Source organism: Leopardus geoffroyi, chromosome X, assembly GCF_018350155.1.
Source record: "Leopardus geoffroyi isolate Oge1 chromosome X, O.geoffroyi_Oge1_pat1.0, whole genome shotgun sequence".
NCBI classification, from domain to species: Eukaryota; Metazoa; Chordata; class Mammalia; order Carnivora; family Felidae; genus Leopardus; species Leopardus geoffroyi.
In genome coordinates this window covers 17,682,046-17,705,851 of record NC_059343.1, presented here as the reverse complement: position 1 = coordinate 17,705,851, position 23,806 = coordinate 17,682,046, and the positions used below count along the sequence as shown (strand labels likewise).

At 34.6% G+C, this 23,806-nt stretch overlaps 1 protein-coding gene across 6 annotated transcripts in view; it reads right to left on the bottom strand.

Annotated features, from left to right (window-relative positions):
- CNKSR2 (connector enhancer of kinase suppressor of Ras 2) overlaps nucleotides 1-23,806 on the bottom strand; it is a 298,383-nt gene that overhangs the window by 194,248 nt on the left and 80,329 nt on the right. For all 6 annotated transcript variants that reach the window (XM_045472191.1, XM_045472189.1, XM_045472190.1 and 3 more), the window contains exons 3-4: nucleotides 14,832-15,034; nucleotides 481-568 (exon numbers count right to left, since the gene is read on the bottom strand). In XM_045472191.1, the coding sequence (XP_045328147.1) occupies nucleotides 481-568; nucleotides 14,832-15,034 (291 nt within the window). The remainder of the gene's footprint in view (nucleotides 1-480; nucleotides 569-14,831; nucleotides 15,035-23,806) is intronic.

The window sequence follows — 23,806 nt, the reverse complement described above, 5'->3', positions numbered from 1 at the left end:
ATAATATTCAAAGTAAAAATAAAATCAGGTCACATAAAGGGATCACTGTTAAAAGCTATTATGAGTATTTTTTTCATATGTGCAATATATAAATGAAACTAATAATTGTACTAATAAAGAACAGTGTCTTAGAGCAAAAGTCTTAGAGTGTTATCTAAATGGGGAAATTTAATTTTGTGAAAGGCAGTACAGTCCTCCCCACTAAAATGTGAGATTACCAGACTTATGATCTTATAATGATTTCTCTAGAAGTTCAGTATATTTTTACATTTTTACATCTTCTGGTAAATAAAATGCTTGTTTATTGGGATATATGAATAGTTTCCCAAACCACATATTTGGTTTATTTAGAACCATTTGTCTTTAAGTAGAAACTCCCAAACCAGTATCTTACAAACTCTTGGTAAAAAGGAATACTATTCATTGTTTGAATATGAAATAGATAATAAATTAAGAGCAGGAAATGTTGCCAGCTAATACCTGTTGCACAATTGTTGTTAATTCCAAGCAGAGCTGTATGACATTATTCCTTGTAACTGAATAGTCTGTGACAGCAGCAAATGGTGACCTATAAAGGGAAAAGGAAAAAAAAAATAGTGAATAATAGGAACAGATTTTGCAAGGCCTAAAATGCAATGCCTAAAGTTAAGATCTTGAATAATAGGAAACGAGTTGTTCTGAAGTTTACGTAGTGAAAAACAATATTCAGGACATATTTAAGAAAAAAGATTCAGGAAATGGCTTAGAACAGAATTAAATTCAAGAAACGTAATGTTTGCTTTCTATCAAATTTCTTTTTTTAGTTCTTAATATTTATTGGTTCTTCGGTATGTAGAAGGCGTCTACACTACGTCTACAATAAAACACCAAATAAAGGAGTACTTTAGGCAAAGACAACATTTTAGTTTATTTTCAAATGAAAATTTTCAATACATTACCTTCTTGAAATACTCACAATTCAGGGCTAACACTGACAGCCAACACTGAAGACCTATGTGCCAGTTACTGTTCTGAATGCTTTACATGTACTAAGTTATTTTCACAAAAACTCTTATGTCAATAGGCACTATTATTATTCCCATTTTACAGATGAGAACGCTGACAAAAAGGGTAACAACTAGTAAGTTGTAGAACTGCTATTCAAACCAAGGAAGTCTGAGCCCACAAGTCAACAGAGTTAAACATTAATATACTGCCTCTATCGACTTACCTAGGTTTTATCTTGTACTAAACCAATCATTTATGTCACTTCATAGCCTTTTTAAAACAACTTGGTACATATATAATAAATATATTCTGATATAAGATTTATATTTACAAGGTTGTTATGAACAAATAGCAGCAAGCAAGCAAGCATTTTGTCACCAAATGAATTCACAATGACTTTCCATTACTTCTTAACCTCTCTCATCTGTGAATGACAATGAGGTTTTGTAAGGCCAAAGCTTACAGGATTTAGGAGGCCCAGTTTAATGAAAAGAAAATAAGTCAGTAATATAAAAGAAGGTATGGAGGTGAAAATTTAGTAAAATTATTGAATCCTTAGTGCTTTAGGCCTACTCTTTGATATCTCTTCAGGCAATTTACTGGGAAGGCTTATATGGAACCACTTCCTGGTTACAAACAATTTGTTTCTTCTAGGAAACTACAACTCAAGCACCTCCCACTCTCACATGGGTTCATATAAGAGAGAAGTCCTTTATTGGCGATTTTTAAGCTTATATTTCACTCATGTATTTTTCATATTGGCCATTCTATTAGCTATGTAATTATTTTCCCAAGACATTTTTTTCTGGTTTTATTTTAATCACCCACTCATCATGACAAGTGCACTCCTTAATCCTCCCACCCACCTCCCCTTTGGTAACCATCAGTTTGTTCTCTATAGTTAAGAGTCTGCTGGGGGTACCTGGGTGACTCATTCAGTTAAGCGACCGACTTTGGCTCAGGTGATGATCTCGCAGTAAATTCGAGCCCTGCATCAGGCTTTGTGCTGACAGCTTAGAGCCTGGAGCCCGCTTCAGATTCTGTGTGTGTGTGTCTCTCTCTCTGCCCCTCCCCGTCCCCTGCTCATCCTCTGTTTCTCCCTTTCTCTCTCCTTCTCTCTCTCTCAAAAATAAACATTAAAAAATATTAAAAAAGAGTTCGTTTCTTGCTTTGTCTTTTTTCCCCCTTTGCTCATTTCTTTTTGACTCTTAAATTTCATACAAGTGAAATCATACGGTATTTGTCTTTCTCTGATTGACTTATTTCACTTAGCATTATATCCTCCAGGTTTATTCATGTTGTTGCAAATGACAAAATTTCATTCTTTTTTATGGCTGAATAATATCCCATTGTGTATATATACCACTTCTTTATCCATTAGATAAATGGATAAATCCATGAACACTTGGGTTGCTTCCATGTTTTAGCTATTGTAAATAATGCTGCAATAAACATAGGGGTGCCTTTATCTTTCTGAATTAGTGTTTTCATATTCTTTGTGTAAATACTCAGTAGTGGAATTACTGGATCCTATGGTAATAGTATTTTTAATTTTTTGAGAAACCTCTATACTGTTTTCCACTGTGGCTGCACCAGTTTGCATTCCCACCAAGGGTGTGGGAGTGTTCCTTTTTTCCCCACATCCTCACCAACACCTTTTGTTTCTTCTGTTGTTGATCTTAGCCATTCTGACAGATGTAAGGTGATATCTCATTGTAATTTTGATTTGCATTTCCTTGATGGTAAGTGATGATGATCAACTTTTCATGTGATCATTGGCCATCTGGACATCTTTGGAAAAATGTCTGTTCATGTCTTCTCATTTTTTTTAATTGGTTGTTTTTTTGGTGTTGAGTTTTATAAGTTCTTTATATATTTTGGATACTAACCTTTTGTTTGATATGTCATTGGCAAATATCTTCTCCCATTCAGTAGGTTGCCTTTTAGTTTTGTTGTTTCCTTCACTGTGTAGAAGCTTTTTATTTTGATGTAGTCCCAATAGTTCATTTTTGCTTTTTTTCCCCTTACCTCAGGGGGCATAGCTAGAAAGAACTTGCTATGGCCAATGTCACAGAAATTACTGCCTGTGATCTTTTCTAGGATTTTTATGGTTTCAGGTCTTACATTCAGGTCTTTAATCCCCCAAGGTGTTTTTTTCTATATTTACTTAGAAATCTATTTATATTTATATCTAATTTATATTTATATATATTTATATCTAAGAGTTATCTGTATTTCCTGAATGGTTTCCTAATCAGTGATGCTGAACATCTTCATGTGCATATTTGTGCATATATATATATGTGTGTGTGTATATATATATATATATATGTCACTCTTTAGTGAAATGTCTCCTTAAGCCCTTTGCCAATTTTCTATTTGGATTTTTGGTATTCTTACTATTGAATTTAGAGTTCCTAACACATTTTGTATACAAATTCTTTGTTGAATAGGTGACCTGTAATATTTCTTCTCAGTCCCTAGAATGAGCCATAGCTTATCTTTCCAACCCCTTAACAGGAACTTTAGCATACCAGGTTTTTAATTTTAGGTCAAACTTGATAATTTTTCTGGATTAGACCTTTAGGGCTATATCTGAGAAAATCTTCACGTGACCCAAAGTCATATTTTGTAACGAAATTTTTATAGTTATATGTTTCACCTTTAGCTCTGTAATTCATTTTAGTGTCAACTTTTATATAATGTGTGAGGTCTGACTCGAGTTTCACTTTTTGCCCTGATGCCTATCCAAGTGTTCCAAAACCATTTGCTGAAAGGCTATCCATTCTCCACAATCAAAAATCTAGGTGTTGATCCTGTCACCAATACCAATTTTGATTACAATGGTTATATAATACTTAAAATTGAGTAATTTATTTTTCAAAATTGATGATCTATTCTTGTTTCTTTGCTCTTTAATATAAATTTAGAATCATATAGCCTGTGGCTATTAAAAAACCCCTGTGGGAATTTCTATATGAATTTCCTTATATATGTAGGGAGACTTGAGAATTGACATTTTTACTGAGACTTCCAACCTATGAATACAGTATAGAGTATGTGTCTCATTTATGTCATTTGATTTTCCACATCAGTGTTTTATAGTTTTCACATACTGATCCTATAGATATTTTGCTAAATTTATATGTAGGCAACTCACTACTTTTGGAGCAACTGTAAATTGTACATTTTTAATTTTGGTTTCCAGTTATTCATTGTTAGTATGTAGGAATACAATTAACTTTTGTGTGCGGACTTTGTATCCTACAACCTTGCTATTTACTTACTAGTTCTAACATGTTTTGTAGATAGCTTGGAATTTTCTACACAGGGATATATATGATCTGCAAATAGGGGAAGTTTTGTTTTTTCATTCCAATCTCTAGTCCTTTTATTTCTTTTCTTGCCTACTGCACTGAATGTGACTTCCAACAGATTATTAAATAGGAGAGGTGAGAGCACATAGCATTACCGTATTCCCAGTCTTAGGAGAAAACCATTCAGTTTCTTAAGGGAAGTAGAAGTTTAGCTGTTCCTTTTTATATATGCTTTATATCACGTTCAGGTATTACCAATCTGTTGCTAAACTTCTGAGTAGTTTTCTAAAGAATGGGTACAGGATACCCATTCATTACCAATTACCAAATTACCAATTACCATTACCAAATGCTCTTTATACATTAACGGTTACGATCATATGATTTTCATTTTTTAACCCACTTATGAGGTGGACTACACTGATATAATTTTAAATCCATTTATGTACTTATTTATTTTTAGAGAGAGAAAGAGCGAGGGAGGTAGAAGAGAGAGAACCTTAAGCAGGCTCTAATGCAGGACTCTACCCCACGACCCTTGGATCATGACCTGAGCCAAAATCAAGAGTCAGATGCTTACCTGAGCCAACCAAGCATCCCCATAGTGATTTATTTTTAAGTGTTAAAGGAGCCTTGTATACCTGGAATAAATCCCACTTTGTCACAGTATATAATTTTATTTATATATGGTTGGATTTGGTTTACCAATATTTTGTGGAGGATTTTAACTTGTAGGTTAACAAGTTAACATGTAAATTCATGAGAAATGTTGGTCTGTAGTTTTCTTTTTTTTATGGTCTTCATTGAGTATTGAGATCAGGATCATGATCATCTCATAAATTGAGATGGAAGATTACCTACTTATCCTTTTTCTGGAACAGACTGTAGAATTGGTGTTATTTCCTCTTTAAATATATAGAGTTCACCATGGAAATCATCTGGGCCTGGACCTTTTATACCCCATTACACAAGGTTTCTAAGTCTAATTCAATGTCTTTAATACTTACAGGATTATTCAGAGTATCTATCTGATCTTAGGTAAGTTTTGATAGTTGGTGTTTTTCAAGGAATTGTAATTGGTCGATTTAATCTAAGCTGTCAAATTTATGTATAAAGAATTATTTGTAGTATTCCTTTATGATCCTTTTATTTTGACTGACTTCTCCATTGTGTTTCTGTTTTCAGTTTCAATGATTTTTGATCTTTTGTCATTATTACCCTCTTCTGCTTGCTTTAGGCTTATTTTTTTTCTTATTTTTCCATTTTCTTTTATTTTATTGTAAGAATACTTAACACAAGATTACCCTCTTTACAAAACCTTAAATGTACAAGAAAATATTGTTAACTACAAGTACAATAAAAACTACGGGTTAACTACAGGTGTAATATTTTATAGAAGACCTCTAGGACTTTTTCATCTTGCTTAACTGAAAATTTACACACAATGATTAGCAATTACTTTCCTATTCTCTTAAGATGGAAACTTAGCTGATTGATGAGATCTCTTTTCTGATATAAGCATTCAGTCCTATGCACATCTCTTTCATCACTGCTTTATCTGTGTGCCACAAAAATTATGATTTGTTCTCTTCTCATTGTTTAACATATTTTTTTACTTCCCTTGAGACTTCCTCTTTTATCCATGGATTACTTAGAAGTGTGTAGTTTGATTTCTAGTTTGATTCCATTACAGTTATAGAATACACTCTAACTGGATTTTAATTCTCTTAAATTGTGTTGAAGTATGCTTTATGAGGCAGATATTGTCTATCTTGGAGAATACGCCAATGGGCACGTAAAAATAATTTGTATTCTGCTCTTGTTGGATTAAATACTCTAAAATTGTCAATTATATAATGTTGTTTGGTGGTGATATTCAGTTCTTCTAATTCTTACTGACTTTATGTCTGGTAGTTTTATTAATTTTGAGAGAGTGGATAGGAAGTATCAGATTATACCTGTGGATTTGCCTTTTTCTTCTTGTTCTATCAATTTTTACTTCATGTACTCTGAAACTCTATTGTTTGGTACATAAATCTTAGCAATTTGTTTCCTCTTTTTTCAAATGTCTATATGCTCATCTCTTACATTTTGATATTAAAAATATGCATGTAATATTCACATAGTACACATCAATACTCTGCTTCTCTCATATGTTTGTTGCAAGTATTTATTTTTTCCAGTTTGTCATCTTTGTTATACTTTGACACATTTTTAAGTTTTATGTAGAAGTTAATTAGTATGTTCATTTGTATTTTATTCCATATTTAAAACACTTAAGTCTTTGTACATCTAGCAATTATTTTTTGTCTATATTTTCTATAATTTTCTTATGGATTTGCTTTCCACTTAAATAAATTATATAATTAAAATGATTTAATAAACAAAAGGTAGTGTTTTATTATTATTTTCCAAAGACTTTACCTAGTGTCCCAATACTATTTGTTAAATGAGTCTTTCTTTTGTCAGTGGTTTTAACATATTGTTTTCTAAATGATTCTATATAGCACAGCCTATTATGGGCTGTCTTCCACTAATCTATATTCCAAAACTCAGTATATTTTTCATCATAATTTACTAAAACAGAAAGAGACATTAAGAATTCAATTGGAAAAAAATGTATGCAATTGATTAATCTATGTTCTCAGTTAAAAATTAACCTCTTTGTGAGGAACCAACTTTAAAAAATCTATTCTCATGATAGTTTTCTAAAATGGATTGTAGAGATATTTACTGCATAGGTGTATCTAAATTTACTACAACTCATTAAATTGTACACCTAAAACAGGTGAATTTTACAGAATGTAAATTAGGCCTCATTAAAACCATTTTTTAAAAAAATATGTAAAATATAACACTTTTAAGACAAAATCATTAAAAAATAACTAAAGGCCATTTTTACTGCACTGAAGCATACAAATTGGCATTTTAATTAAGAATTCAAAATGCTCTGGCATGAGTGCAAAGAGTTTGGGTTCCTAGGTTCGAAAAGGTCAAAGTCTGTTAATAAAATTTCAAAACTTCATTCAAAAGTGATAAGATGAAATACAGCATGGTTTTTCCCATAAATTTGATCTTCAAAATATATAAAACGAAGAATCTATTTGATGACAGAATGCCTGTAGCAAACTGAATTCTAAGGTGTTTTCCACTTTCTTGACCACTCACATTTCATGTAACATAAGCTTCTTGCTCAAAATTAAATGTCAAAAAATCTGGGGGAAACTAGACATAAACCAAATAAAACACTGATTTTCTATTTTAGTGAATTCCCCTAAAGTTTTTATTTCAAAGGCAAATCATGTACAACCATACTAAAGAACTATTCTTATTGTGAAGATATTAATGTTTGGTATGATGATTTTTGGCTATACACATACATAAATAAATGAAGAATGACAGACAGAGTTCCAATCTTTGTGAGTTACCAAAGATGATTACTCCATCATGACTTAAAGATCATCTGAGATACAGAAACAGATCTTTGTAGAGTAAATGAGCATGATGAGTTCATAAACAAAACATAAAAAAAAAAAAGAGAGGAATTTATTCTTCAGTCTGGAAAAAAAAACCAAGCTAGAGCTCAGCCTACTTAAAAAAAGAACATAGTGACTCCAAGTAAAGGAAATTAAATTCATGGCAGGAAAGCTTCTTGAGGCCAGAAAGTTAAAAAGAAATTCTTGGCTCATTAATAAATGGCCACTACAGGAACTATCCTATTTAGAACTTAAAAGTTAAGCAACTGTTCCTCTTAAATCATCATGTAGATAATACAATGCTTATACCTCTTGCAAATGCAAATGTTGAAGACCCTCTAAGACAGTATTCTTTATATGTTCTTTTCAAACAAAAGTATTACATTTATGGAAAAGTTATTAATGGTTCAGAAATGCTAAGCAAATTAGAAGCCAATAAGGAAAGTTAAAAAGCTAAGAAGTTAAAAAGGACATCTGGAATGCCTTACTATTTCTTAGGCTGGCACTGCTGAGCCTGAGGGGCAGTCCATGAACAGCAGCAGTGCTAACATTAGTGCTTCTCTCTGGAACAAGTACCAAGTGAGAGCAGTGAGCACAGGAGAGGAAAGAAGACCAAAGAATGGGCCACAGTATGTGGTACTGTTTGTGGTAGTTTGGTTTTTATAATTTTTTTCCTGGTATAGAATTCATTTTTGTCCTATAGTTTCCCATCATGAAAGAAATCAGTTCAACCATTTTTTTAGATAAGGCTAAAGATTTCAAAGAAAATATTTTTTCCTTATCACCCTACTCTTATGCTTTAAACATTTAAAAGGTTTTCAATGATATAAAAAGATATCTCATTGATCACTGCAAAACAGAATGGTCTTGAAAGGTATTTTAGAAACATTAGAATTATATATTAATACTAAAAATGAGAGAAAATAATAAACTTTCAGTATAAATAGCAAAATAAACTTTTTCTATAAATAATACTTAGAATACTGTTAATGATGTTACTGTACATCGTGATAAATACAGTAATCCATAAACCCGCAAGTATAGATTGACTTGGCAAAGCCATATAAAACTGTAGGAAAGATGAGGTGTGAAGAACAGCAGGATTCAGGTTAAAAATAGACAAGTAAACCATGCATTGAAAATAAACAGTAAAGCTACCAAATGTGATTCATGTCTGAAGCTTTTCCTCTGGAAAAGGCTGCTGCTTCATTCAAGTTAATATTTAAAATGGGAGAAAAAAAGCAATTTTGTCACCATTTGATTTTATATGATTTAACAAATGTAGGGGTGCGTGGGTGGCTCAGTAGGTTAAGTGTCAGACTTCGGCCCAGGTCATGATCTCATGGTTCTGAGCTCGAGTCCCGCTTTGGGCTCTGTGCTGACAGCTCAGAGCCCGGAGCCTGCTTGGGATTCTGTGTGTGTGTGTGTGTCTCTCTCTGCCCCTCTCATACTTGTGCTCTGTCTCTCTCTCTCTCTCAAAAATAAATAAACATTAAAGAAAAATTTTTAAGAAGAAATGTAAGGAGCTGGTTTTTAAAAATGAATTTTATTTGAATGAAAGCTCCACTGAAATTGAAGTTTTTGTGAATTGCAAACATTTTTTCTGTAACTTTTAATTCTTAAACATTCAAAAGGTTTTCAACGATTTAAAAGATATCTCACTGAGGACTTCAAAGTAGAATGTGAACTACACTTTATACAAATAAAAATTCTATATAGTGATTTTTAAGTATCCAGGCAAAAAAAAAAAAAAAAGAGAAAAGTTGCACTCTTGTTCAGCACTTGAAGAGCAATACCAAAATGAAAATAAATGTTTATTTATGCAGCATTTCTAAGAATAACTTCCTCAAGGTTTCTGAGAATTAGTCAACATTCGAAAGGAGATGTAGCATGACAAAGGAAAATCACAAATGAGAAACAAGAAGCACTTTGGTATCAGACAAAAATAGATTCAAATTTTAATTTTCATGCAAGATGAATGACTTTAGGCAAATTACTTACTGTTTCATATGTAAAATGGAGATAATGATACCTGCCTTATGAGAATTCAATGAGTTGATATATAGAAAGCATCTAGTTCAGTATCTACAAATATATTAAAGATTTTCACCTATTGTTTCTTTTCCTTTTTCCCCCTTAAAGTGATACAAAAGAAATTGTAATAAACCCATATCATATTGCTGTGCATGCAAATTCTCCCCAAATGCAAAAAAATTTTTGATGAAAAAATATATATCACTGTTTCTTTAAATTAAAATAAATCTACATCAACAGATCAAAATATTAAGAAATTTTGGTCAACATCATTTCTATGGAATTTTATAATTAAATACCTAAGTTTTATGTTCTTCAAAAGCAAACAAAAATAAACAAGGCACAGTCTTACATTTTATAAAGAAAGCATAAAGAGATTAGTTTTGTTCTAGAACTTAAAAATATTAACTAAATTTATTTAGAGAAGAGGAGAAGAGGCAGGGAGTTAAATCATGATTCTATAAGTAATTAACAAATGTTGTTAGTGTTCATTCTTTGATATTATTTAGAAGGAAATAAGTTGGATATATTGCTCATATAGCTTTGGTGAACAAGGTCAATGAATTATAGAATATTAGTGCTTAGAAGAGAACTTCAAATTCTGCAGGTTTTACATCCTATTCTAAAAAGAAAATAAAAACAGAAGTTAATGTTCAAGATTACCCAGGACTAGAGGGAGAGCTGAAATTCAACTCTTTCTCAGCCTTCTACTCCTCTGCACTATTTCATGATGCATTTTGGCTGGGACTCAAAATAATGGTAATTTAGAACACTGCTCTTGTGGCTATTCTAGCAATGATTATGTTTTGTTTCCTGTGTAGCTTGTAGGACATAATGAAACAAGAGGACATGTGAAGTGTTGTCTTGTGTTCTTGTTGCTACCTAGAAAACATTTTTTTTCTTTGAAAGGAATAAAAATATAACTTAAATACAAACCCACTAATAATCTCTGACAAAAGTCTGGGTTACTTGTCAGGAAAACAAACAGCCTAAACATTTCACCTGGCATGGTTACAGATAAAGTTCTATTACATTTAAATTGATTTCAGGACCTTCTGAAATTTAGCCAAGGAACAGTTAAGATATTCATACAATCCATGGCAGAGGAGGAAGCAAAGTTAAGCTCCCAAATAAAGAAGTAACCATTCATCATTTACCTTTCCTCTTTCCTAGCACCACTATGGGATTAAGAATTTATGAAAAGGGGAAGTTAATATTACACAAAACTATTCCAAACTACACACCACTTCAAAGAAAAATTTCTTCAAAGAGGAGATCTCACTTACTTTTTTTTAAAACAAAATTAATGTTTATTTATTTTGGAAAGAGAGAGAGATAGAATGTGAGTGAGCAAGGGGCAGAGACAGGGAGACACAGAATCGGAAGCAGGCTGCAGGCTCTGAGCTGTCAGCACAGAGCCTGATGAGGGGCTCAAACTCAGGAACCTTGAGATCATGACTTGAGCTGAAGTCCGAAGCTTAAACAACTGACCCACCCAGGCGCCCCATAGAGGAGTTCTCACTTTTAACTCATAACCAACTCACGCATTCCAGTTTTCATGACTTCTAAATAAAACCACTAAACTGGACAACACATATATCCTGATTCCCTCATGCACCACACACTTTCAGTCCTTACCCTACCTAATCACTTAGCAGCATTTGATCTTACAGACCTCTTCCTTTTCCCCATAAAACTCTTTACTTCCATCTTAAATGTTCTCACTACTCGCACAAAAAAAGGTGATGGATGTGTTAACTAATCCTACTGCAGTAATCATTTCACAATATATATGTGTATCAAATCACCATGTTGTACACCTTAAACTTACACAGTTATACGTCAATTACAGCTCAATAAAGTTGGGAAAAAAAACCAATACTGAATTCTCAAAAAAAAAAAAACCCACAAAAATTTAAGAAAACCTCTTTGTTCCCTTGGCTTCCATGACCCCACTCTCATTTAATTCTCTCCTACCTTTTCGGTTATGCCTTCTCATTTTTTTCCACAAGCAGCATTTCTACTCAACCTTCAGTTGTTGGTGGTTCACAAAGCTCACTTCCTATCCCAGTTCTCTTCTTTTACTCAAAATATTTATTGAGCACCCACTACAGGCCAGGAACTCTTCTAGATAATTCTGACAGCAGTGAACAAATCAGATGAATATCCCTGCTCTCTTGAAGCATACATTATATAATCAGACAGAAACAATAATATATAAGTAAATTATATAGTCTTAGAAGGGTATAAATATTATGGAACACAAATGGAGCAGGATAAAAGGAATCCATTCTAAAAAGCTCCTTAAACCACCATATTAATATATCCATGACTTTATCATCTCTATTTTAACTATTCCCAAATCTCTATTGATCATACATCTTTTCTGAGCAGCAATACTCTAAAGACCTTTGCACAATTTATCATGCCTGACACTCAATTCAACATTCATCTTCCACCATAACCTGTTCCTCCTATATTGATAATGGCATCAACATCAACTGGGCCAGCCAAGTCAGATACCTAGATGCCTCCCATAGTCTCTAGATCTTACCTGTCCTGGATTCTTATTTGTCTGCATAAATATCTCTGACATTATTCCATCTTCACTGTTGTTTCTCTAATTAAAAACTTCAGTAAAGAGCAGGATCAACTCTGTAGTCAGATGCCTGGACTGAATCATGGCTCCACCACTTACTTGCCATTTGGTTTTGAATTTAACCTCTATAAGTGCTAGTTGTCCTATCTATGAAATGAAGACAACCCTCCTAGGATTGCTTTGATTAAATGAGTGTGGCTGGAGGTATTAGCATCAGAATCATCAGCATGATTAACTGATGTAGCAGCAGCATGATTAATTCCTAAAATAGCCTCTTAAGTTAGTTTTCCTTCTTTTACCCTTACTCTTCCTTAATTTTTCCTAAAACTACAGCTCTAGTAATTATCAAAATCCACAGGTCTAAACACAATGACCCTAAACAGGTTCCCAAGGCCTTCAGCATAAGTCCAAGTGCCTTAGCATGGCAAAAAAATTTTTTTCTCCTTCTTTCCTCTTTAAAACTTAACAAGGATCATCATTATAGTCAAGCCAGCCTGGACCTGAACTTTTCTGTGAAAGATCTTCAAAATATAAACTTCAGTTTCTTTTTTCAATTTACAGTCTCAGCAGATGATTTTAAAGTTATCATAATATTGTCTTTTTTTTCTTCCAAGTACATATTTCATTTTTACGGTCAAAATGTTAAATGGTCTTTGATTTAATCAATCATCGTGGTATGATGGAATACAAAATAAGCATTGTGAAAACCTTTGCAGCAATGAAAGCCAAGCAGATGATTTAAATTATTTCCTTCAGGCTTTTTATCATGTTTTCTCTTTCTATGAAACAAACTCAAAACACCATTGATTGACTTAATGGATTTTTATGCATGTGTTTGTATGTGTTTTTTGTACGTGTGTATGCACTCATATGTGTTTGTAGGTTAACTGGCATTTACTAAAAGCATCTTCTTACATGATAAAAATAACGTTACCATAAAAAATTATGTAATACAATAAAATGTGAGAAACTATCGTAGTGTTCTAGAAGCTTTTTGTATGTTTTTATAAACAGCCATATCTGCCACAAAAAAGTAACAACATTCTCTAATTATTCTTTTTATTAATATATTTCACAAGTACCAGTGTAAAAAATATATATAATGAAATTTACTAAATACAAATATTGAGACCAAGCAAATTCACAATTATAGAGCAGATGATAGTTTAAGAGGATATAACAAAAATTGAGTATGTGTTCTTTACACTTTCTAATTAGTGAGAAGCCTTCTGAAACAAATATATTACATTGCTTAAGGACTAAGCCATATGTTAAATATATTTTACCTAAAGATCATTATGAAACTTGTAGAATTTATATATTTAAAATGTAAACAATTTAATCAGTTGATAAATGTAGTTTAGACAATGATGAGAATTAAATTTTAATCATGTCATAATGGAAAAGAAACATGCTGTCCACCAATTAATTGTCAAAAAGCTAATAACACAGAGCTTAGTATTAAGATCTGGATTTATTATCATCATGCTGTATGTTATTATTAATATATATAAATTTAGATAATATAGAATAAAGGTAAATTATCTTAACTTTTACTTTAAAAATACAAATACTTTATTTATAATATAAGGCCTCATATTTTTAAAAAGCCAAAATGTTATATATGATATATATCCTACTGGGGAAGAAAGAATTCTGGTAAAATTTTATATTGCTGGAGTTTCTTATGAGAGATAAAATGTTTTTTAAAATTTGGTTATGTAACCATTATAACATAGTACATATCTCTTACAACAAAATTCTAAAAATGAAAATAAAGAGCTTAATTTTTTAAATTGTAATTTGTTTTACCATTACAATGTTTAATCACATATTCAATTTTAATCTTTTTCATTTTATATCATGAAACCTTTTGTTATTTTATGTGTTCCAAGACAAATAAAAACTAAACTAGAAAAAAAACCTAAAACTATGTTTATGATATCTAAGATTGTGCAACGTGAGTAATAACAAAGGATGAATAAAGCAAGGGTAAGAAGACATGCAATGCAATCTATGAAAGTGTCAGTGTCTAATTACCTTACTTAAAACAGCAAATAGAATCCTAATGGTCACTTCCTTAAATATGACCAATTAATTCAAAGAATAAAGAAAATTAGGAGACAAAACAGTTGTATAAATCTTGTTATGACAGGCGAAAATGATTTTGCTTATAAAGCAGTTAAAGTATTCTGAAAGTGTCAGGGACTACTTATTAATTGGCTACGTAGATATAAAACTTTACAAACAATTAATATCTATTTGATGATACCCTTATATTGTGGTGAATCATAATTAGACACTTGTCACTTGATATTCCTCTACCTGTCCAATCCTTTCACAAGAATACATGAAATAATGTTATATTCAAGCTAGTACCTGAGGAGGATTACTTATGAAACATGTGGAAGATTTTACCTGTCCAACCAGGCAAGCAGACTCTTGGCTGCTCCTATCAGGTCCACAACTGAAGTCAAAAAGTCATTTGGCAATTTTCGGCTGGTTCTCCCATCATAATGGCCACTCCTTCTCCTCCCTGTTATAAAATTCTGTAGATTTTTGGCAGATGCATTCAACTTGTGAGAAAGGGTTTTTAGATTCTCTGTTTCCAAGCCATAATTCTGAATTATAAAAAGAGAGAAAACATATAAACTTAAATTCAGTATTACATTCATTCACTAAAATATTTACTGAGTACGTTACTATATACAGGTAACAAAATTAGTATTTAGAATTACAAATGACTAAGATAGTATTCCTGGCCTAGCAGAACCCACAGTTAAGTGAGGATCTGGGGAAATGTCAGATAAACAAATCACAATAAAATGTGTTAGGTGCTAATAAGAACAAGCAAAGATGAGGGCATTATATCTTGGAATTCTGCCACACAAGAAAGAAAGATCACTAAGACACATAAATGTTTTTCTTTTAAACCAAGTCCATTTAGTTGTGAAATTCATTTTTATCAATAATTATCTTTAGTATCTATTCTATTAGCACATGCATAGTCATGAATGTAGATGCTATTAAAAATTCTGTAGTCTCAAAGTGAGTAAAGAAAGCACAACTCAACTATAAAATGAAAAAGCAAGAAATAAATCATATCCAATATAGCTTTATTCTGTGTCCTCTCCATGACTCACATAAAAAATTTCTTCTATAATATGGTACAAGAAAAAAATGATTCCTTAGTGAAACCAATAAACTTTCTCCTTTTTATAACAGAAATTATGAAACTAAACTTATTTTTATTTTTGTCATGGTTACATTAGCTCACAAATATGAAGCATATCTAAAGCAATTATACTGATTTTTTGCTAAGTATGTTTTCTTACTTTCCTCGGTCTCACTTTGAATTTCTAGTAATATTTATTATTTCACCATAAATATTGCCTATATATTAATGTGGAAAGAAGTTATATGAATAAATATTTATCAATAAGCTTTTTTCTTTTTACTGCATTCAATAGGAAATACTATAAGACCTCCACAAATAAACTTTAGGGAAAGATTTCATAAGTTACAATTAAATTTTTTTGACATTTTATTTATTTTTGATACAGACAGAGCACAAGTGGGGGAGGGGCAGAGAGAGACAGAGACACAGAATCCGAAGCAGGCTCCAGGCTCTGAGCTGTCAGCACAGAGCCTGACACAGGGCTTGAACCCACAAACTGCGAGATCATGACCTGAGCCAAAGTTGGATGCTCAACCGACTGAGCCACCCAGGTACCCCAGTTACAATTAAATTTTAAAACAGCTAATTGTGACTTGTAAAACATCTCCAAAAACAGCTTGTTAACCTGCCCAAAGGATGACCTTGATCAAACTATTCAGCAGCATGTACATTATTGTCACATATAAATAAAAAATGTTATTTATTACCTTATAGAAAATCATAAGACCCAAAGAATTTTAGATAGCCTCTGAGGCCCAAATAAATTCTAATTTTGACTTACGCTCCTTTTACAGTTGAGAACAATGTGGCACAAAGAGATTCTCCCCTGTGTTTAGAGAGCTTAGAGTAGACAGAGTTCAGAATGGAACTACAAGTCACCAGGCTATATGTGAGGGGATGCATAAGCAAAATGGGAGATAAAATACTAGGAGTATGAAAAAAGGAAGCAAATGGCAGAAGAAATTTAGCTGTATTATTAACTCAACAAGCACTGGGTACCTACTTGATATGAAATTTCGATTTATTTCTTCTATAGTAATTTAAGAAAAGTAACTTAGAGGAGAAAAAGGAGGGATCAGAGGAGTTTGCACACTTAAACATTAAATACCAAGTTATGTATGTTACCAGTGAAGATTTAATAGTGATACAAGTCTGAATGTTCTTTGCTAAGAATTTAAGAACATTCCTTTTGGAGTCATGGGCTTGTTTTTTAAAAAAATAGTCTATTCAACATTCACTACTAAATATGAATTGCAATATTCTCTCAAGTAAAAAGGTTTTGTTTGCACAAATAAAACAACATTCTCTTCAGATTCTCTTGCATCTGAGTATGGATTATTTGTGAAGCATTTGGGAGATTTTGTCCAGTGTGGCAGTATATTAAGTAGGAAATCTTTTTATAAGGTTATTAAGGATACTCTCTAGTGGCTAGATAAGAACAACTTATAATTATATCAAATTATTTATTCACTTATTTGGCTTAAAACAACAGAAATTTATTTTCTTGAACTTTGGAGATCAGAAATCCAAAATCACTATCACTGGGCTGAAGTCACAGTGTTGGCAGGTCCATGCTTCTTCTGGAGGCTTTAATCTTGCCTCTGACAGCATCTGGTAGTTGTTGTCATTCCTTGATTTGTGGCCATTATAACTCCTGTCTCTGCTCCTGAGATCACATGGCCACCTATTATGTGTGGGCCAAATCCCCCTGCCTCTCCCTCATTAGGACACTTGTGATTGGATTTAGAGCCCACAGGGATAATCACAAATAATCTCCCCTTGTAAAGATCTTTAATCACATCTGAATATGCACATTGCTCACTCTTTGGAGGAAGGATAAGGCCTTCTGCAAGTTGAAGGACATGTGCCGGTCCCCTCCAAAGCTCATTCCCAGCTGCCCTTTGGAGACTATATGAACTAAACTTAAATGATATATCTGAAATGCTTTCCTGAGATATTTTTGGAAGTTTTCCCCTGTATTAAAGCATTTTTCTTGAAGTAGAAAAGTATTTTCATTTTTAATTTTTGTGTATTAATGATTTTCATGAAGAAATATTTGTTTACAAACATATTATAATAATTTTTTAGAGAAGCTCAATGATAGTAATAGTTCATTAGAGAGGAACCTAATCAGGCCCTGCCTGTGCTCCAGGGACTGTGGTAGGGGGTCTTCCAAGCTCTCAGTTCACCTCCCAAGGGTCTAAGAGAGTCCAGACCTGGGAAGATGGTGGTGTAGGAAGACGCTGGGCTCACCGCGTCCTGCTGATCGCTTAGATTCCACCCACATCTGCCTAAATAACCCAGAAAAATGCCAGAAGACTAGCAAAATGCACCCTCAGGAGCCAAGCGTAGACAAGAGGCCCACGGAAGAGGGTAGGAAGGGCAGAGAGGCGGTGTGTGCTACACAGACTGGCAGGAGCCAGCCGGGGCGGTGGAGGGGCAGCCTGCCTGGCAGGGCAGAGCCCCTGAAGTCTGGCTTGCAAAAGCAGAGGGGCTGGACTCCATGAGTTCCGACAGCCAGCAGGGCTTAACATCTGGAATGTTAGAAGTCAATAGCTCTGCTCTCAGAAAGCGGGAAAGGTGAGAGGATGCCAGGAGGGAGAGTGTTGAGCCCCGGAAGACAGAACTCAGCTCAGCGGGGGAACAAAGGAGCTGGCAAGCACCATGTCCCTCTCCCATTACCCAGCAAAAATTCCAAAGGCAACCAGTTCCCTTCACTGAACTTGCTTGCACTGTGCAAATGCCCAATGCTGTGCTTCTGTGGAGCCATCCCTCTGATGGGCCTGCCTCCCTCTCAGTGCTGCAGGGCCCCTCCCACAGGGGACCACCCATGGCAAAGCAAGCTAAGCCAGCCCCGACCACCCCTGTGCACCTTGCCTATCCACTCCAGCTAATACGCCATTGGCCAGATCCCATGGAAGCAGCACCACAAGCCTGGCAGTGAGCAAGCAGCCCAGAAAGGGGCCACACCACTCCACAGTGAGTCCTGCCCCTGGGAGAGGGGTATATAAGGTACACACCAGTCTGACTGTGTCCCCAGCGGTGGGCTGGGGGCAGACATTGGGTCTGATTGCAGCCCCGCCCACCAACACAAGTTACTCCCGACAGCACAGGAGAAGTGCCCTGCAGTTTGGAGCTACCGCAGGGACTACCCAAAATGACTAAACAGAAGAATTCTCCTCAAAAGAAACTCCAGGAAGTAGCGACAGCTAACGAATTGATCAAAAACGACTTAAGCAATATAACGGAACAAGAATTTAGAATAATAGTCATAAAATTAATCACTGGGCTTGAAAAAAGCATAGAGGACAGCAGAGAATCTATTGCTACAGAGATCAAGGGACTAAGATATACTCGTGAGGAGCTAAAAAATGCTACAAATGAAAGGCAAAATAAAATGGAGGTGGCCATAGCACAGATTGAAGAGGCAGAAGAGAGAATAGGTGAATTAGAAGATAAAATTATGGAAAAAGAGGAAGCTAGAAAAAGAGAGATAAAAAATCCAGGAGTATGAGGGGAGAATTAGAGAACTAACTCATGCAATCAAATGGAACAATATCCGTATCATAGGAATTCCAGAAGAAGAAGAAGAGACAGAAAGGGGCTGAAGGTGTACTTGAACAAATAATAGTTGAGAACTTCCCTGATCTGGGGAAAGAAAAAGGCAATGAAATCCAAGAGGCACAGAGAACTCCCTTCAGACATAACTTGAATCGATCTTCTGCACGACACATCATAGTGAAACTGGCAAAATACAAGGATAAAGAGAGAATTCTGAAAGTAGCTAGGGATAAACAGGCTCTAACTTACAAAGGTAGACACATAACAATAGTAGCAGACCTATCTACTGAAACTTGGAAGGCCAGAAAGGAATGGCAGGAAATCTTCAATGTGACAAACAGAAAAAAAAAGGCAGCTGAGAATCCTTTATTCAGCAAGTCTGTCATTCAGAATAGAACAAGAGATAAAGGTTTTCTGAAACAAACAAAAACTGAAGGAATTCATCGTCACTAAACCATCCCTACAAAAGATCCTAAGGGGGATACTGTGAGTGAAATGTTGCAAGAACCAGAAAGTACCAGAGACATCACTACAAGCATGAAACCTACAGACATCACAATGACTCTAAACCCATATATTTCCATAATAACACTGAATGTAAATGGACTAAATGCTCCAACCAAAAGACATAGGGTATCAGAATGGATAAAAAAAACAAGACCCATCTATTTGCTGTCTACAAGAGACTCATTTTAGACCCGAGGACAGCTTCAGATTGAAAGTGAGGGGATGGAGAACTATTTATCATGCTATTGGAAGTCAAAAGGAAGCTGGAGTAGCCATACTTATATCAGACAAACTAGATTTCAAAGGCTGTAACAAGAGTTGAAGAAGGGCATTATATAATAATTACAGGGTCTATCCATCAGGAAGAGCTAACAATAATAAATGTCTATGCACTGAATATGGGAGCGAGCCCCCAAATATATAAAACAATTCATCACAAACATAAGCAACTTTATTGATAGTAATGTGGTAATTGCAGGGGACTTTAATACCCCACTTACAACAATGGATAGATCAAGTAGACACAGGATCAATAAGGAAATAAGGGCCCTGAATGATACATTGGATCAGATGGACTTGACAGATATATTTAGAACTCTGCATCCCAAAGCAACAGAATATACTTTCTTCTCGAGTGAACATGGAACATTCTCCAAGATAGATCACATACTGGGTCACAAAACAGCCCTTCATAAGTATAAAAGAATTGAGATCATCCCATGCACACTTTTAGACCACAATGCTATGAAGCTTGAAATCAACCACAGGAAAAAGTCTGGAAAACCTCCAAAAGCATGGAGGTTAAAGAACACCCTACTAAAGAATGAATGGGTCAACCAGGTAATTAGAGAAGAAATTAAAAAATATATGGAAACGAGTGAAAATTAAAATACAACAATCCAAATGCTTTGGGATGCAGCGAAGGCAGTCCTGAGGGGAAAATACATTGCAATCCAGGCCTATCTCAAGAAACAAGAAAAATCCCAAATACAAAATCTAACAGCACACCTAAAGGAAATAGAAGCAGAACAGCAAAGTACCCCAAACCCAGCAGAAGAAGAGAAATAATAAAGTTCAGAGCAGAAATAAACAATATAGAATCTAAAAAAACTGTAGAGCAGATCAATGAAATAATAAGTTGATTATTTAAAAAATAAAATTGATAAACCTCTAGCCAGGCTTCTCAAAAAGAAAAGGGAGATGACCCAAATAGATAAAATCATGAATGAAAATGGAATTATTACAATAAATCCCTCAGAAATATAAGCAATTATCAGGGAATACTATGAAAAATTATATGCCAACAAACTGGACAACCTGGAAGAAATGGACAAATTCCTAAGCACCCACACACTTCCAAAACTCAAACAGGAAGAAATAGAAAACTTGAACAGACCCATAACCAGCAAAGAAATTGAATCAGTTATCAAAAATCTCCCAACAGGGGAGCCTGGGTGGCGCAGTCGGTTAAGCGTCCGACTTCAGCCAGGTCACGATCTCGCGGTCCATGAGTTCGAGCCCTGCATAAGGCTCTGGGCTGATGGCTCAGAGCCTGGAGCCTGTTTCCAATTCTGTGTCTCCCTCTCTCTCTGCCCCTCCCCCGTTCATGCTCTCTCTCTGTCCCAAAAATAAATAAACGTCGAAAAAAATCTCCCAACAAATAAGAGTCCAGGAACAGATGGCTTCCCAGGGGAATTCTACCAGACATTTAAAGCAGAGATAATACCTATCCTTCTCAAGCTGTTCCAAAAAATAGAAAGGGAAGGAAAACTTCCAGACTCATTCTATGAAGCCAGCATTACTTTGATTCCTAAACCAGACAGAGACCCAGGAAAAAAAAAGAACTATAGGCCAATATCCCTGATGAATATGGATGCAAAAATTCTCAATAACATAATAGCAAATCGAATTCAACAGCATATATAAAGAATTATTCACAATGATCAAGTGGGATTCATTCCTGGGCTGCAGGGCTGGTTCAACATTCGCAAATCAGTCAATGTGATACATCACATTAATGAAAGAAAAGATAAGAACCATATGATCCTGTCAATCGATGCAGAAAAAGCATTTCATAAAATTGAAAAAGCATCCTTTCTTAATAAAAACCCTCAAGAAAGTCAGGATAGAAGTAACATACCTAAAGATCATAAAAGCCATTTATGAAAAGCCCACAGTGAATATCATCCTCAATGGGGAAAAGCTGAGAGCTTTCCCCGAGATCAGGAACATGACAGGGATGTCCACTCTCACCGCTGTTGTTTAATGTAGTGTTGAAAGTTCTAGTATCAGCAATCAGACACCAAAGGAAATCAAAGGCGTCAAAATTGGCAATGATGAAGTCAAGCTTTCACTTTTTCAAGATGATGATACTATATATGTAAAACCCGATAGACTCCACCAAAAGTCTGTTAGAACTGATACATCAATTTAGCAAAGTCACAGGATACAAAATTAACGTACAGAAATCAGTTGCATTCTTATACACTAATAATGAAGCAACAGAAAGACAAATAAAGAAACTGATCCCATTCACAATTGCACCAAGAAGCATAAAATACCTAGGAATAAATCTAACCAAAGATGTAAAAGATCTGTATGCTGAAAACTATAGAAAGCTTATGAAGGAAATTGAAGAAGATACAAAGAAATGGAAGAACATTCCGTGTTCATGGATTAGAAGAATAAATATTGTTAAAATGTCAATACTACCCAAAGCAATCTGCACATTCAATGCACCCCAATCAAAATTGCACCAGCATTCTTCTCGAAGTTAGAACAAGCAATCCTAAAATTTGTATGGAACCACAAAAGACCCTGAATAGCCAAAGTAATATTAAAGAAGACCAAAGCAGGAAGCATCACAATCCCAGACTTTAGCCTCTACTACATAGCTGTAATCATCAAGACAGCATGGTATTGGCACAAAAACAGACACATGGACCAATGGAATAGAATAGAGACTAGAGAACTGGACCCACAAAAGTATGGCAACTAATCTTTGACAGAGCAGGAAAGAATATCCAATGGAAAAAAGACAGTCTCTTTAACAAATGGTGCTGAGAGAACTGGACAACCTGCAGAAGAATGAAACTAGACCACTTTCTTACACCATTCACAAAAATAAACTCAAAATGGATAAAGGATCTGAATGTGAGACAGGAAACCATCAAAACCCTAGAGGGGAAAGCAGGAAAAAAACCTTTCTGACCCTAGCCGCAGCAATTTCTTACTTGACACATCCCCAAATGCAAGGGAATTAAAAGAAAAAATGAACTATGGGGATCTCATCACGATAAAAAGCTTCTGCACTGCAAAGGAAACAATCAACAAAACTAAAAGGCAACCTACAGAATGGGAAAAGATATTTGCCAATGACATATCAGACAAAGGGCTAGTCTCCAAAATCTATAAAGAGCTCACCAAACTCCACACCCAAAAAACAAATAATCTAGTGAAGAAATGGGCAGAAAACATGAATAGACACTTCTCTAAAGAAGACATCCAGATGGCCAACAGGCACATGAAAAGATGCTCAATGTCGCTCCTCATCAGGGAAATACAAATCAAAACCACACTCAGATACTACATCATGCCAGTCAGAGTGGCTAAAATGAACAAATCAGGAGACTATAGATGCTGGAGAGGATGTGGAGAAACGGGAACCCTCTTGCACTGTTGGTGGGAATGCAAACTGGTGCAGCTGCTCTGGAAAACAGTGTGCAGGTTCCTCAGAAAATTAAAAATAGACCTACCCTATGACCCAGCAGTAGCACTGCTAGGAATTTACCCAAAGGATACAGGAGTACTGATGCATAGGGGCACTTGTACCACAATGTTTATAGCAGCACTTTCAACAATAGCCAAATTATGGAAAGAGCCTAAATGTCCATCAACTGATGAATGTATAAAGAAATTGTGGTTTATATACACAATGGAATACTGTTTGGCAATGAGTAAGAATGAAATCTGGCCATCGGTAGCAAAGTGGATGGAATTGGAGAGTGTTATGCTAAGTGAAATAAGTCATACAGAGAAAGACAGATACTATATGTTTTCACTCTTATGTGGACCCTAGAAACTTAACGGAAGACCATGGGGAAGGGGAAGGAAAAAAAAGTTTGAGAGGGAGGGAGCCAAAGCATAA